This window comes from Cygnus atratus, chromosome 1, assembly GCF_013377495.2.
Source record: "Cygnus atratus isolate AKBS03 ecotype Queensland, Australia chromosome 1, CAtr_DNAZoo_HiC_assembly, whole genome shotgun sequence".
NCBI classification, from domain to species: Eukaryota; Metazoa; Chordata; class Aves; order Anseriformes; family Anatidae; genus Cygnus; species Cygnus atratus.
In genome coordinates this window covers 91430843-91443157 of record NC_066362.1, presented here as the reverse complement: position 1 = coordinate 91443157, position 12315 = coordinate 91430843, and the positions used below count along the sequence as shown (strand labels likewise).

General features: G+C 35.6%; 1 protein-coding gene across 2 annotated transcripts in view; it reads right to left on the bottom strand.

Annotated features, from left to right (window-relative positions):
* The window catches only part of CBLB (Cbl proto-oncogene B), a 132871-nt gene that overhangs the window by 30818 nt on the left and 89738 nt on the right, over positions 1 to 12315 (bottom strand). For both annotated transcript variants that reach the window (XM_035540494.2, XM_035540495.2), the window contains exons 9-10: positions 9995 to 10126; positions 5455 to 5658 (exon numbers count right to left, since the gene is read on the bottom strand). In XM_035540494.2, coding sequence (XP_035396387.1) covers positions 5455 to 5658; positions 9995 to 10126 — 336 coding nt within the window. The remainder of the gene's footprint in view (positions 1 to 5454; positions 5659 to 9994; positions 10127 to 12315) is intronic.

Genomic DNA, 12315 nt, shown 5'->3' with positions numbered 1-12315 from the left:
AGGAAGCTTAATCCACGTAACTGCTTGGGTGCTGAAGTATGAGAGAATGCTTTGCTGGGAGAAACTAAAAATTATGTTTCCTTGTTTAGATTTATGCTTACTAACAATAAATCAAACACATAATATCCCCCAGCAACAAACAGATCTTTGTCAGCGTTCAGCATCAGATTTCCTTCATATTCCCATTATAAAACAAAACATATTTTTATGTCCTCCACCCAACCTGCCTAGCTGCATCGTTGTTTGATGGTCATTGACAGCTTGGCCAAGACGACAGCTGCGTTTCATGTGGATGCTGGGGCATCAATAGAGGTATATAATAACTACATCTTTCAGCACAGAATACAACCTCTCCCAACAACAAAACCAAACAAAAACCACCACAACAAAAACACTCCCTAAGCAGAAAATATTTAAATTAGTCCTTGTCACCTATTGGAGATTTCTGTGCATTTTCTTTTCAGTGGAAATAAAGGAGCAATGAGAGTAACACAGTGAGAAAAAGATAAGCAAGCAATTAAGACACAAACTAATACAAATGAACTGGCAGTGACAGAAGACAGAAATTCAGCATGCAAAGGGGCTCTGCTGCAACACAGACCTGTGCAATAAAGATGTAATTAAGGAAAAGAACACAGACTCCTTTCTAAGGAGATGGATTTCATCTGGTAGGCATGACTGCTGCCAAGGGACAAGCAGCTGTGACTTACTTCACTATTGGGCTGCAGAATGGTGCACAGTTGCATCATTCAATCAGATGCATCTATTACTGGGAAATACTGGTATCAGTTTGCCCCAGTGGTTATGAATTTAAGCCTCTTCTGACATTGATTACAATTTCTAGTGAAGCTTTGTCTAATGGAATTATTAACAGTCGGGCTAATGAATCTAGAGTTTTAGTTTCAAACATCTTTCTGCCAGAGAGGCACATGCTCAAAGTACGCTCAACACAACCCCACCAACTGCCTGACTCAGGAATATTATCCTGATTGCTAGTGTGCTGCTGGAACTAACTCACTAATTTACAGATTGCATAATGAGACGTCTGAGAAGGTCCAATCAGTCGTATACCAAATATGGACTTTTCATTTTTCACATTGTCCCCTAAAGCTTCTTCATTTATACTCGGATGAGAGTAACTCACATTTCTGTTACTTCTCATTAGGACATGTTGTGACCTAGGTAGATTAGTATAATCAGGATTTGAACATTTGTACAAGGATATAAAGTTACATCACTTAGCACTGATGGCTATAAACAAGTTTTACATAGATAGGCTTGTTCCTTATTTGATCTCTCCTGTGCTGACCCAACAAAATGCATGCAAAGCAGGGAGATGGAGTTAAAGCTGTGAGAAGTCAGCACCACACTGACTGCCCAAGGGAATTGGTAAGAAATATTTTAATGAAGGGAGGCACGCTGCCCCTCAGCATTTATTCCTCTTTCAAATACTATGAAGTAAGCAGATAAGGACTATCTTGTTGTGTGGTATGAGTTCACTAAGTTCCTATAAACCATTCAGGCTGGGTGTTATGGAAAAGTTCTTCACTAAGAGGGTGGTCAGGCAGTGGGACTGGCTGCCCAGGGCAGTGGTCATGGCACCGGCTTGATGGAGTTCAAGAAGCATTTGGACAACCATCTCAGACACATGGTCTGATTTTTTGGGTGTTTTTTGGGGGGGACCCAGGAGTTGGACTCAATGATCCTTGGGGTTCCCTTCCAAGTTGGGATATTCCATGATTCTATGAATTCACATGTATGTATAGGTTAAGAGCATGCAGCTGAAGGGAAAGCCTGGATACATATTTGAAGTCTTTTTTTTTTTTTAAAAAAAAAAAGTCAAAACATTATTATTTAATACGTGCCCCTTTTTTTCCTCAGAACAATCATTACCACAGAAGTTACCTTAATAATATGGGAAATGGGTGTGTGTGTCTCAAAACAGTCTTTTCCCATATTTTGAGAGCCAAGTTCTTTTGACATGATTTAAGTCTGAACTTCTTACTCTGTAAGAAGCCTAGTAATGACAAACAGTGGTTTTCTGCTTTGACAACTTCTTATAATGTTTTTAAGTAATGGTCTGAATCAAAGTCAATTTTTGGGACACTCAGACAGCTAGGAAATTAATTTCAGGGAAGCTGTCAACTTCCCAGACAAGGTAACTTCAACTAGTTTTAGAAGAAATTGCTCTTACTGAATGTTAATTCACCTTAAGCTGTTGAAAACCTCAGTCACCTATACTGATAGGGCCTTCCTCTTTGTTTTCATGTAGTATCAATATGTTATTTGGATCAAATAATTATCACTTATAAATTCAAAATTATTATCTCTTAACAAGGACTTCTACACTATGCATTTTCCTTGTTTTCTTTCTTTCCAAAGAAGCGTATAAAGTCAGGTCTTGTACAAGGTAAAGTGACAAATAATTAATGCTTAATTTATCAGGACAATTGAATATTACAGAGTATGGAATAATAAAAATAGTCTGACATTCAAATGCCCTCTTTAAAATTAGAAACACCGTTTTTAAACATTTATCTGAACCTGTAATCTGCAGATTTTTGATGTGCGTTTCCTAACACGTGAGGCTAGCAAAGCTTTGTTAGGAAAAATGGTACAGAACTGAGAAAAAGAACACTTCAAGCAATAACTGCATTAGCTAATCTGATACCATAGTGTTGGAAATTTCTCAGTGATGAGACAATTAGCAGAGGTTTTGGCACCACTCTTTGTCTTTGTTTCATAACGAATTATCTGAAGACAATTTGGAAATTAAAAAAATAAGCTGCTTGATGAGGCAGATAAACAGACTAATTGCAGTGGATTTCCTTGAAGCCTCTGATACAGCTGATCTGCTACTGTGTACACCTAGCAAGAATGATTCATTTTTCTTAAAGTAGATACATTTACTCATTCCATTAAAGGATAGATATGTAGCTTTGTGATTATTTTTTTCCTTAAAGCAGTTTCAAGTCTGAGGTCCCCCAGGGATTTAATTCAGGCACCCCTTTTTGTTTATGAGTATGCTTCAGAGATACAGTGATAAAGTGCACAGCTGGTAGTTTTGTGATATCTGACTTAAATCCATAATTCATAGAGGTACAGCAGGTGATAAAGTTATAATCTTCTTTACACATTAATGACAATTTCAAAAAGCAGTTTTTTTTTTGTTTGTTTAACTTTTCAGTTTGTCTAAAGAGCTCACTTATAAAAATCCAGCCAGGCCCTTTAATCAGTGATGAACATGACTGTGCGTGCTTCCGAAAGGTAGGCTAAAATGAGCTTACTGCAACTACTCTTTGCATTGTGAATATATTTCTAAGTAAACGTCTCTAAGGCAGCAAAAATTAGAAGTAAAAGCTTAGAAACGTTTCAACAATGCCTCTCCTTTGAGGCTTTCAAGACAATAAGGAATGATTTGCAAATTCCTGCAATACATCTTGAAGCCCTACAGTCATTTTCAGCAGAGAGCTGGTGTCCCTGGAACTCTGCTCATCTATCAGGTTTAACATGGCAACTTGGTATTAGCCAGATACGCTGCAACAAGGTTTTCTCAGCAATACCACGTGGTCTAGAAAGGTGATTTGAGACAAAATCAGCCCATTTGATTTTCAAAGGTTAACAGTTTTATGTTGAGAAAGCATATAACAATTGTTGAATTAAAATAAGAATCGACCTATATGTTCACTAGATTACAAAGTAACAACAGTATTAAGTTGGCTACAAGAACTAAATGATTCTCTTTGTCCTCTCATCTCCATTGTTTCAACAAATCAAATGACTCTACAACACAGCCATTATGCAGTACCATGTTTATATTTACAGCATTAACAAGAAACAAGAGAAAAATTCAAAAAGGGTAAAATCCGACAAAATGTCAGAGAGGAAAAAAAGAATTTCTTCTATCAGGCTCTGAGGAAACACTATTTGACAAGAATAACAAATGATGATTAAAAGAAATAGACAAGGCATTATTTACAAAAATTGTATATAAATAATGACATTTCACATTTGGTGGTGAGGTTGAAAGCATAACTGTGCTATGGTAACAGGTTTAAGAAGACAACAGCAGCTGAAAATCACCAGATGACTTGATAATTCAGGATTTTCAAGTAAGGAGTTAAAGCTAACAGAGTGGGAAACAATGTTCCTAAACTTCAGGGATAATTATTAGGTTTCTTCCACTGAACAATGAAACTAATGACAAAAATAGCAAGAACCGAAGCAGTCAAGCAGTTGGTAGATACTGAAAACAAGACTTCTTATATTAAAGCCTACTGTTCCTTCTTTTGATAAAAGCATAATGCATTTTTGCCTTATCGTGGAAGTGATAGTGTTATAAAAGTCCATCAATTCAAGGCTATCTCATGAAGGTCTGGCTGCAGACTGCAATTTAAGTCCAGGCAGGAGGATAAACTGTTCCAAGAGTAGGCCATGTTGTACTAAATACACAACACAAGAATGATTCATATGACTTAAGAGGTTAGCAAGGATATCAGACTTATGTACATTAACTGACAGATACTCTCAGATATGAGGGCAAAACGCTTTTTTTTTTTTAATAACAAATATAATGATAAGGAAATTGAAGAGTCAGGTGTTACAGAATTAATTTCAAGTCAACTATTCAATCTAGATGACCTTAGTAAAAGGTAAAATATAGAAAATGCACTGTAAAATTCAGTGTTGCATGGCCCATGACAGTATTATTGAAACCTAAAATGTAGTGGTGAACTCTGAAAACAATCAACAAAGTACAATTTTGTTGATGAAAGTGCTTATTTATCAGTGATTAAATCTGCAACCAAATATCTAAAGATCCCGGAACAGAATATATATAGCACTTTGAGAACAAAACCATTCCAAAACACAATATTACTATGAATAATTTCAGATACATTTTTACCTCTAAAAGTACCGAATACTAAAATGGATTTTATGTTACAGAAAAAAATATAGACAAACTTACATGAGGCGTGATAAAAAGGCATTTGTGTGCAATACGATTTGGGTTCCAAGTCACCTTTACAAAGCACTAATATTTATTACCAATCAAGAAATTCATGTTTCATCCTAAAACATTTGGTGCATGTGTATACAAGTACACAAGTGCAGAAAATTGATAATAGATTTGTATACATGAAATTTTGTGTTATTTGACAGACTTGTCTATACAGCATATTTTGGTTAAGAATAATTTAGCGCAAACTCATGCTTCCATCATTATAAACAGGTAATTCTGCTCACGTCAGTTGAGAATCTGGATTTTTTTCTCTTACTCAGCATCAGTTTTCTTGTTGCAATATCAAAGCGTTTTGCTTTTTCAGCCTGAGAACTTTTCAGTGAGTTGCTGAAACCTTCAGCATGAAATGCAGCCTATCATTGTTTACAGTCATCCGCAGCTTCATTTAGAAACATATAGCTTTATCTGTTGTACAATATTTGAAATTTTACCTTTCGGACTGAAGCCAAGCGATTCATCATTAAAGACTCTTCCCTATCATCATCGTCATCCAAGTCCAGCATGGGCATACTAAAGCTATCAATAATACTGCAACACCTAGAGTTTTCATCCCTTGGATCAAAGGGATCCACAATGATTGGTTCAGTTCCTTTGATTTCACAGCGGCAGAAAGGACAGCCTTGGCCATCAGATTCCTATAGCAAGACAAAAACACAACAACATATATTATTAAAAATAAAAACAGAAGTACTTTTTAAAGTATATAAAATATAAGGTCACTATCTCTATCTTTCTATATAAAAATGCCCTTTCCAGTGTCTCTAAGAGCTTGTAAAGAAACACTGGAGTAAACAGGAAACAGTTCCATAGATATTTCACTATAGTAAATAGTAAAATGACTGTATTTTTTTAAATGTATTTTTAAAGCTGTCTGTCTTCCACATGTTAAGCTCCATTTAAAAATAACTAATCAAAAAGTAACTGCTATCTCTAAAAAGCATCAAAAATTGTAACTGTCTCAGTATTATAGATCAGGCAATACCACCTTGCCTCTTAGGATCACAATTTTCATATTTCTTCAGGGGAAAGAAGGTGAGGTGTGTAGACAAGGATAATGCATTCTATTATATATCTTCTATATTAAATATGAAATATTTGGTTTTCATTTTAAGTTAGAAAATGCAAAAGAGCTTTAGATCACGCAGTTCGTATTCTCTGGAGAAACTACATATTGTCCATCATGGCTGCAACATTTCCACCATTGGGCAATATACATTCAGAACATCTAAAGCCGAAAGCATTTTTTGACATGTGTAAGTAACAAAACAGAACTTAATTACATTTTCAATAAATTATGTGAAACAAGGAACTACATTCACATAGCATTTAAGAGAAGTCTAGACATGTCACTAAGGGACATGTTTTAGTGATTGGATATAGCAGGTCAGATTGATGGTTGGACTTGATCTTGGAGGTCTTTTCCAATGTAAATGATTCATTCTATAAGTCTACGTTATCAGAAACAAGAATTATTTAAATTTTAATTTCTAAATGGCATAATGTGTGGAATGATTTTTAAGCAGCCATGTTTCTATTCCTTTTGTTCATTTCAGGAATAATTTTGTTTTCATCAGAAGTAATCAAAAGACCTTTAAATTATATTTCAGAGCGTTAATGATTGAGACAATAAAAAAGATCATAGAGAAGTCATACAAGCACCTATAAATGTTTTTTTTCCATTTAAGGCACAATGTTGATTTGAACTATAAAACACACACACACAAAAAAAAAAAGAAACAACACATCCAAAAGGACCCTGAGGGTCTGAGAGATCAAAATAATTCAATCTGAATTCAGAAGTCATGTTGCATCATATTTGGAATCAGGTAGTCAGGTGGCTAAGAAGATACTGGGGGTGGGAACTAGATGGTCTTTAAGGTCCCTACTGAGCTAAACCATTCTACAATTCTATAATGAGCAAAAAAATTAAACTACCTACCAAATGTCTAAAGCAAATTGTCCTGAAATGTCATCAAGCAAGCATAGCTTTTTGATTTCTCAAAGGGCAGATTTTTTTCTACCATTATTTTCTTCTTGATGCTTGATAAGAACACTTGACAGCTCTTACTAAACTGACAGGTGTTTCTATAGTTTTGTGGAAGAACTGTATCCCAAGGCCAGATAAGGATGAATGATGTCTCATGACTACAATCATGTCTATTTACAGGGTTAGCACTGGATTTGTTTTGTATGTAAATATCTAAGTAATCTATTTTTAGCAGTCTTGCATCCTAATTACAAAGAGCCAGTCAATATCACTTACAATTACCTCAAAGCATGTATACAAGTTTTATGGACCTACTGAAGTAATTGCTTGCAAGTGAACGGAAGTCTTCCCTTACTCATACAAATTTTTACAGGCTCATTTTCTAAAACAGCCTTATAGATAAGGCACAGAGCTTTCCATTTGCAAGGCTGTCTTATATCTGTGTTGTCAAATAGTTCTGTACTAGCAGTTTCCCTCCTTTCTCTTCAAAAGCATCACTAAAACATACAGAATATCCAATAACAGCATCAGACTCACATTCAACAGTATGAATAGAAGCAGAAATTAAAACTGAGAGCTGAGATCTGTGTGAATACATATATCTTTGTCCATACCCCCAGAAAGATTATAAAGATTACTTAGAACACTGAGAAACTGGTTATTGTGAACATTACATTGCAGCATATATGTCCATATGTTTTTATAATCAAGTCCAAATCTGTAGTTTTTAGAGAACATATTTCTTTGCAAGAAAATGAATTTTATTCTTGTTGCATAATACAAAAGGAAGATTGTTAAACCAACTCTTATTTGAGAAACTGATCTCCATAAAGATGAACAACTGAATCATCCTTGGTATTCTATGCAGATCTGATGCTGCTTACCAATTTATTAAATAACACACTTTTTCTGCTTAGTGAAAACATCTGTATTGGACCTCTGAGGCATGTCTAATGAGTCATTATGCTGGCAATTAAACACTAGCCCAGAAGATTGCAACAGCTGACGCTGTTACAGTGCAATATGTCTTCATTGTCTCACTAAGTATATGAAAGTTAAATTTGTAATGAAATCTTAAATGTACCTGGCCAATTATAGCTGGTTGCAATGTTCTGATAAAGCTTGATGTTTTCAAAAACGTCAGTTCTCTAAGCCTAAAATGTTTTATCGTCTTCCTCCTGAATCGCTAGCCACTGGCCAAAGTACAGAGGACATTAGACTGAGTCTCCAGAATTGGAGTACATCACTGACTCAGCACTAGAACATGCTGCTACCATGATATGAGACACCCAGCAATCAAAAGTACAAGGATTTTCAATTCTTTTCTACCAAGAAGGTAAGCAAACAAGCAAACAAACAACAAAAATCAAAGAGCTACAGATCTCAGAATTCCAGATTTTTTTTTTTTTTTTTTTTAACTCAAAGATTAACATAGTCAGACCTGTAGGTTTGTCATTCAGATTGAAACTGGTAAGAACGGAAAAAAGGTACTCCTGAAGTGAGAAATATTGCTCCAAGTCGTCAGTTGCTCAGCAATGAAGCAAATATTCTTATCTAGGTATTTCTAAAACATGATTTTATCAGAATTTCTCATCTTTGGGAAATTTGAAGGGTTTGTGTTTGGAGCATCACACCTAAATTTCAGAAAGAAGAAGAAATTGGAAATTGGGAATCCTTTTCAGCCAGCTTTATTGCTGATGGAGGAAAAAAACAAAAGATACTTCTGATTCATCGTGTTGGCTTGCCAATGATAATTCCTTAATAAGGAATCTGAAAAAAAAATTAAATCTATAGTACTTGGGGCCATGTCCCAAACATGAGAATGAAAATTATTAATTGAGAGAAAATGATTTAAAACCAGGTCAAAAATGGACCAGAGCAATGGCTTTTGTTTACTTTTAGAATCACAGAATCATAAAGGTTAGAAAAGACCTCCAAGACCATCTGGTCCAATCATCCCCCTACCACCAATATCACCCACTAAACCTCGTCCAACCTTTCCTTAAACATCCCCAGGGATGGTGACTCCACCACCTCCCCGGGCAACCCATTAAACCTCTTCTCACTACACTTGTATCCAAAGAGCTGTCTAACCATGACAGAACGCTGCCTGCAAATGGGATTACACATATTTCTCCCCATGAACTGGAGATACAAAAGAAGAAGGGTGCATGGAATGGCAGTAAAGCATACTCAGTTTGAGAAGGACCTATTAGGGAAAGTCTGAAGCTACAAAGAGGAATGACCTCTGATTTTAATTTTCAAGTCAAATGTTTAACTGCACTGAACTAAAGGTACCGGTCCTCCCTTTTCTCACAGACTGGTATGTTCATGAACAAGACGGACAAAACACCACAACCTGCGTTACCAGGAAGCCTCTGCGTTTTCTGGGATATTCTGTGAATGACAGTGAGATCACAGTTTCTCTTCACTCCATCTCTTACCCCAACAACCATCTTAACCTACGTGGTTTAGCAATTTACATGTTATCAAAATGAAACATAGGAACCGCAAGCTTATTTTTCACAGGCCACTGCATGATTTGTACAACAGATTAATTCCTTCTCCCACAGAAAGCATTCTGTCTCCTTATAAAACCCTGTCTGTTCAGTTATCCATTCTCAGCTGCTACTTGTCCGCTTATTCCATTTGAACACATCTTGAAGTGATCTGTGGGGCTGAATTGGCACCAGGAGCCCAGCTTTCACTGTCTGAGTAGATACTGTGCTTTGGATATAGTTCCCAATTAGCAGAAGTCAGCAAATGGTCTTGGCAAACCTACACGTCTAGATTTTAATGACTCCTGGAACTTTGTTTTTCACAGATTTTAGTCCACAAAATTAAAAAGTGTATCATTTTAAATAGATATGCACTTGAAGCCTCTTATTGAGTACCTGGAAAGGTAAAACAGAGTACCCCCATTGCAAACAGGGATGTAACAGAGAAATCCATCCTCTTCTCTACTAACTGAGCTATGAGTGTACCTGCCATGCTGTAAGACAAGAAGTGCACATGAGGTGCCCACAAGGCTCAATCTTCACATCCTTGTCATTCTCTGCGCAGATTTTACATAGCTGAAAAGTGGAACCCATTTCACAGTACAATTCATACTGCTCCTGTAACAAAACAAAGACTAGTTATTTCTTTACTGTGATTTGTTCATAGAAAATATACTTAAACACCACAAGTAACAAAAATTTATCAGAATCCCCTGTTTTTCAATCCACTGTATTTATTAGTCAAGGAATTTATTGACATTGATCTACTTAAAAGCCACACCAAGGTTATCCCAACAGCTTACTCTTTCTCTTCTTCAAACCTACAATATGGTAATATATTAAATTATCAAATTATTAATAATGTATAATATATTATATAAATAAATATAAATTAAAATAAACATATAAATATATAAAAAATTACCATAAAAATATATGGTAAAAAAAATAAATAAATAATGAATCCGTGACTATTAGGTTTTCTACAGAGTTATCACATGTAAGTACTATATTAATGCAAGGCATACATCCTGCTTTTCCTTGGTTGCAGTAAGAGAAAGATAATGAAAACTTGGTAAGGGAGAAATTAAGTGCTGAAGGGGAACTGAATGGAGATTTCCTTTTCTAAGTATGAGTTTAGGACTAATAAAATGTACCGGATTGAGAACTGACAAATGAGGGATTTCTACCTACAGCTTGGATATAGTATGGTCCACTGAAATAAATAACCCTTGTATGAAGTACGGTATGAATATCCCCTCAAGGTGACATGGCAACTGTCATGCACAGATCATTCAGCACTTTGTATCCTTACAAGACTGACTGTAAGATACAAGAACTCCTTCAGGTGGAATAAATAGTAGATAAAACTCAAGTCTAGAACAGCTTTCTAGATTTTGGAAGTGTATTGTTGGGGAACTGGTAATCAAACACATTTCTATAAAGCTTTATTAGTCTTGGAAAAACAAATTTTGAAAGGCTGAAGTAAGAAAAATCCAGATCACTGGAAAATAAGCAGCTATTGCCCAGTGAAGGGAGTGGAGAAGAGGCTAGGCAAAAGAGAAAAGCAACACACTGTATTTGTAGCCGTAGCCGGTATGCACTAAAGATGCTTACAGCGGACCTCTTGCAAAGAATCCATCTGCAGCAATCTGGCCCTGGAGCCAGTTTTATAGTATCTTCTAATAGTTTAAGCAGCTCTTAGTGGCAGTGTTAATCTACTGCAGTTAAGATATTGTTTAAGGCAATATTCACATATTTCAGACTCTCTTGAACTACCATCTGCATTAAATAATGATTTCTTCATAACTACAAGTTCAGAATCAACTGGATTCATTTAGTGTATTCAAAATTCAAGATGACTTGCTTGGGGAGAACAGGGTTTTATCACTGAGAATGTCTAAGCTACTTTTCCTTTCTTTGAGAAAAAAAATAAGGATACAAGGCTATAAAAACCTTTTTGTGCAACACATCTGGTATCTCTGTACTACTCTTTCCTTACTATTCTGAATCTGGATAGAAAAGAGGGAAATCAGACTGGTAGACATGCTCACGTTTTCTTTCAGCAACTGTTTTAGGAATTCTCTTAATTAGGAGACATATTTTCATAATGGTACTCCTTGGAATACCATAGATGGCAACAAATACTTCTTTTCTAAAATATTTCTGGAGGTGGGGTGCACAATTACAGCAGATTCAGTAGGTCATCCACTGTGCTCTGAAGAAATGGAAGACCAGCTGAAACAGTATGGCTTTAAAGAGTTGTATCTAGTGTGATTGCTCTCCTTGAACATATCCTCAAGTCTTCTGGATGTTTTTGTCAGGAGAAATGCTCTGCACTGTATACCTACACCCACTAGTATCAGCACCATTTTTAATTAAGCCTACATCTTGTGGTAACTATTTCTTATTCTTTGAATATCAAAGATCTGCACATTACTATATTACATCATCACTTAACAAGACTACAAAAACATCTAGATATTCTAATGTCTAGAAAGTGAGTCCCTTTGGGCACTTACTTATTCCTGTTACTTTTCCCTGATCTCTCTTTTAAATTGGACAACAGACAAAGAGGAAACAAGACAGACCGTGGAACCGGTATTTTTGTGACAAATGAACGACACTTTTCCTCTGGGATCTGTCAGCATAATGTAGTATTCCTACTCAGGCTTAAAAACTATCATCTGATCTTGATTTCATTTCCATATTCTCATCTAATATTAGCAGAAAACTCTAAGCTACATAAACCTATGACATAAATAATGGAAAAAAATTAATAACTATTAATAAATTTCTCATGCAAA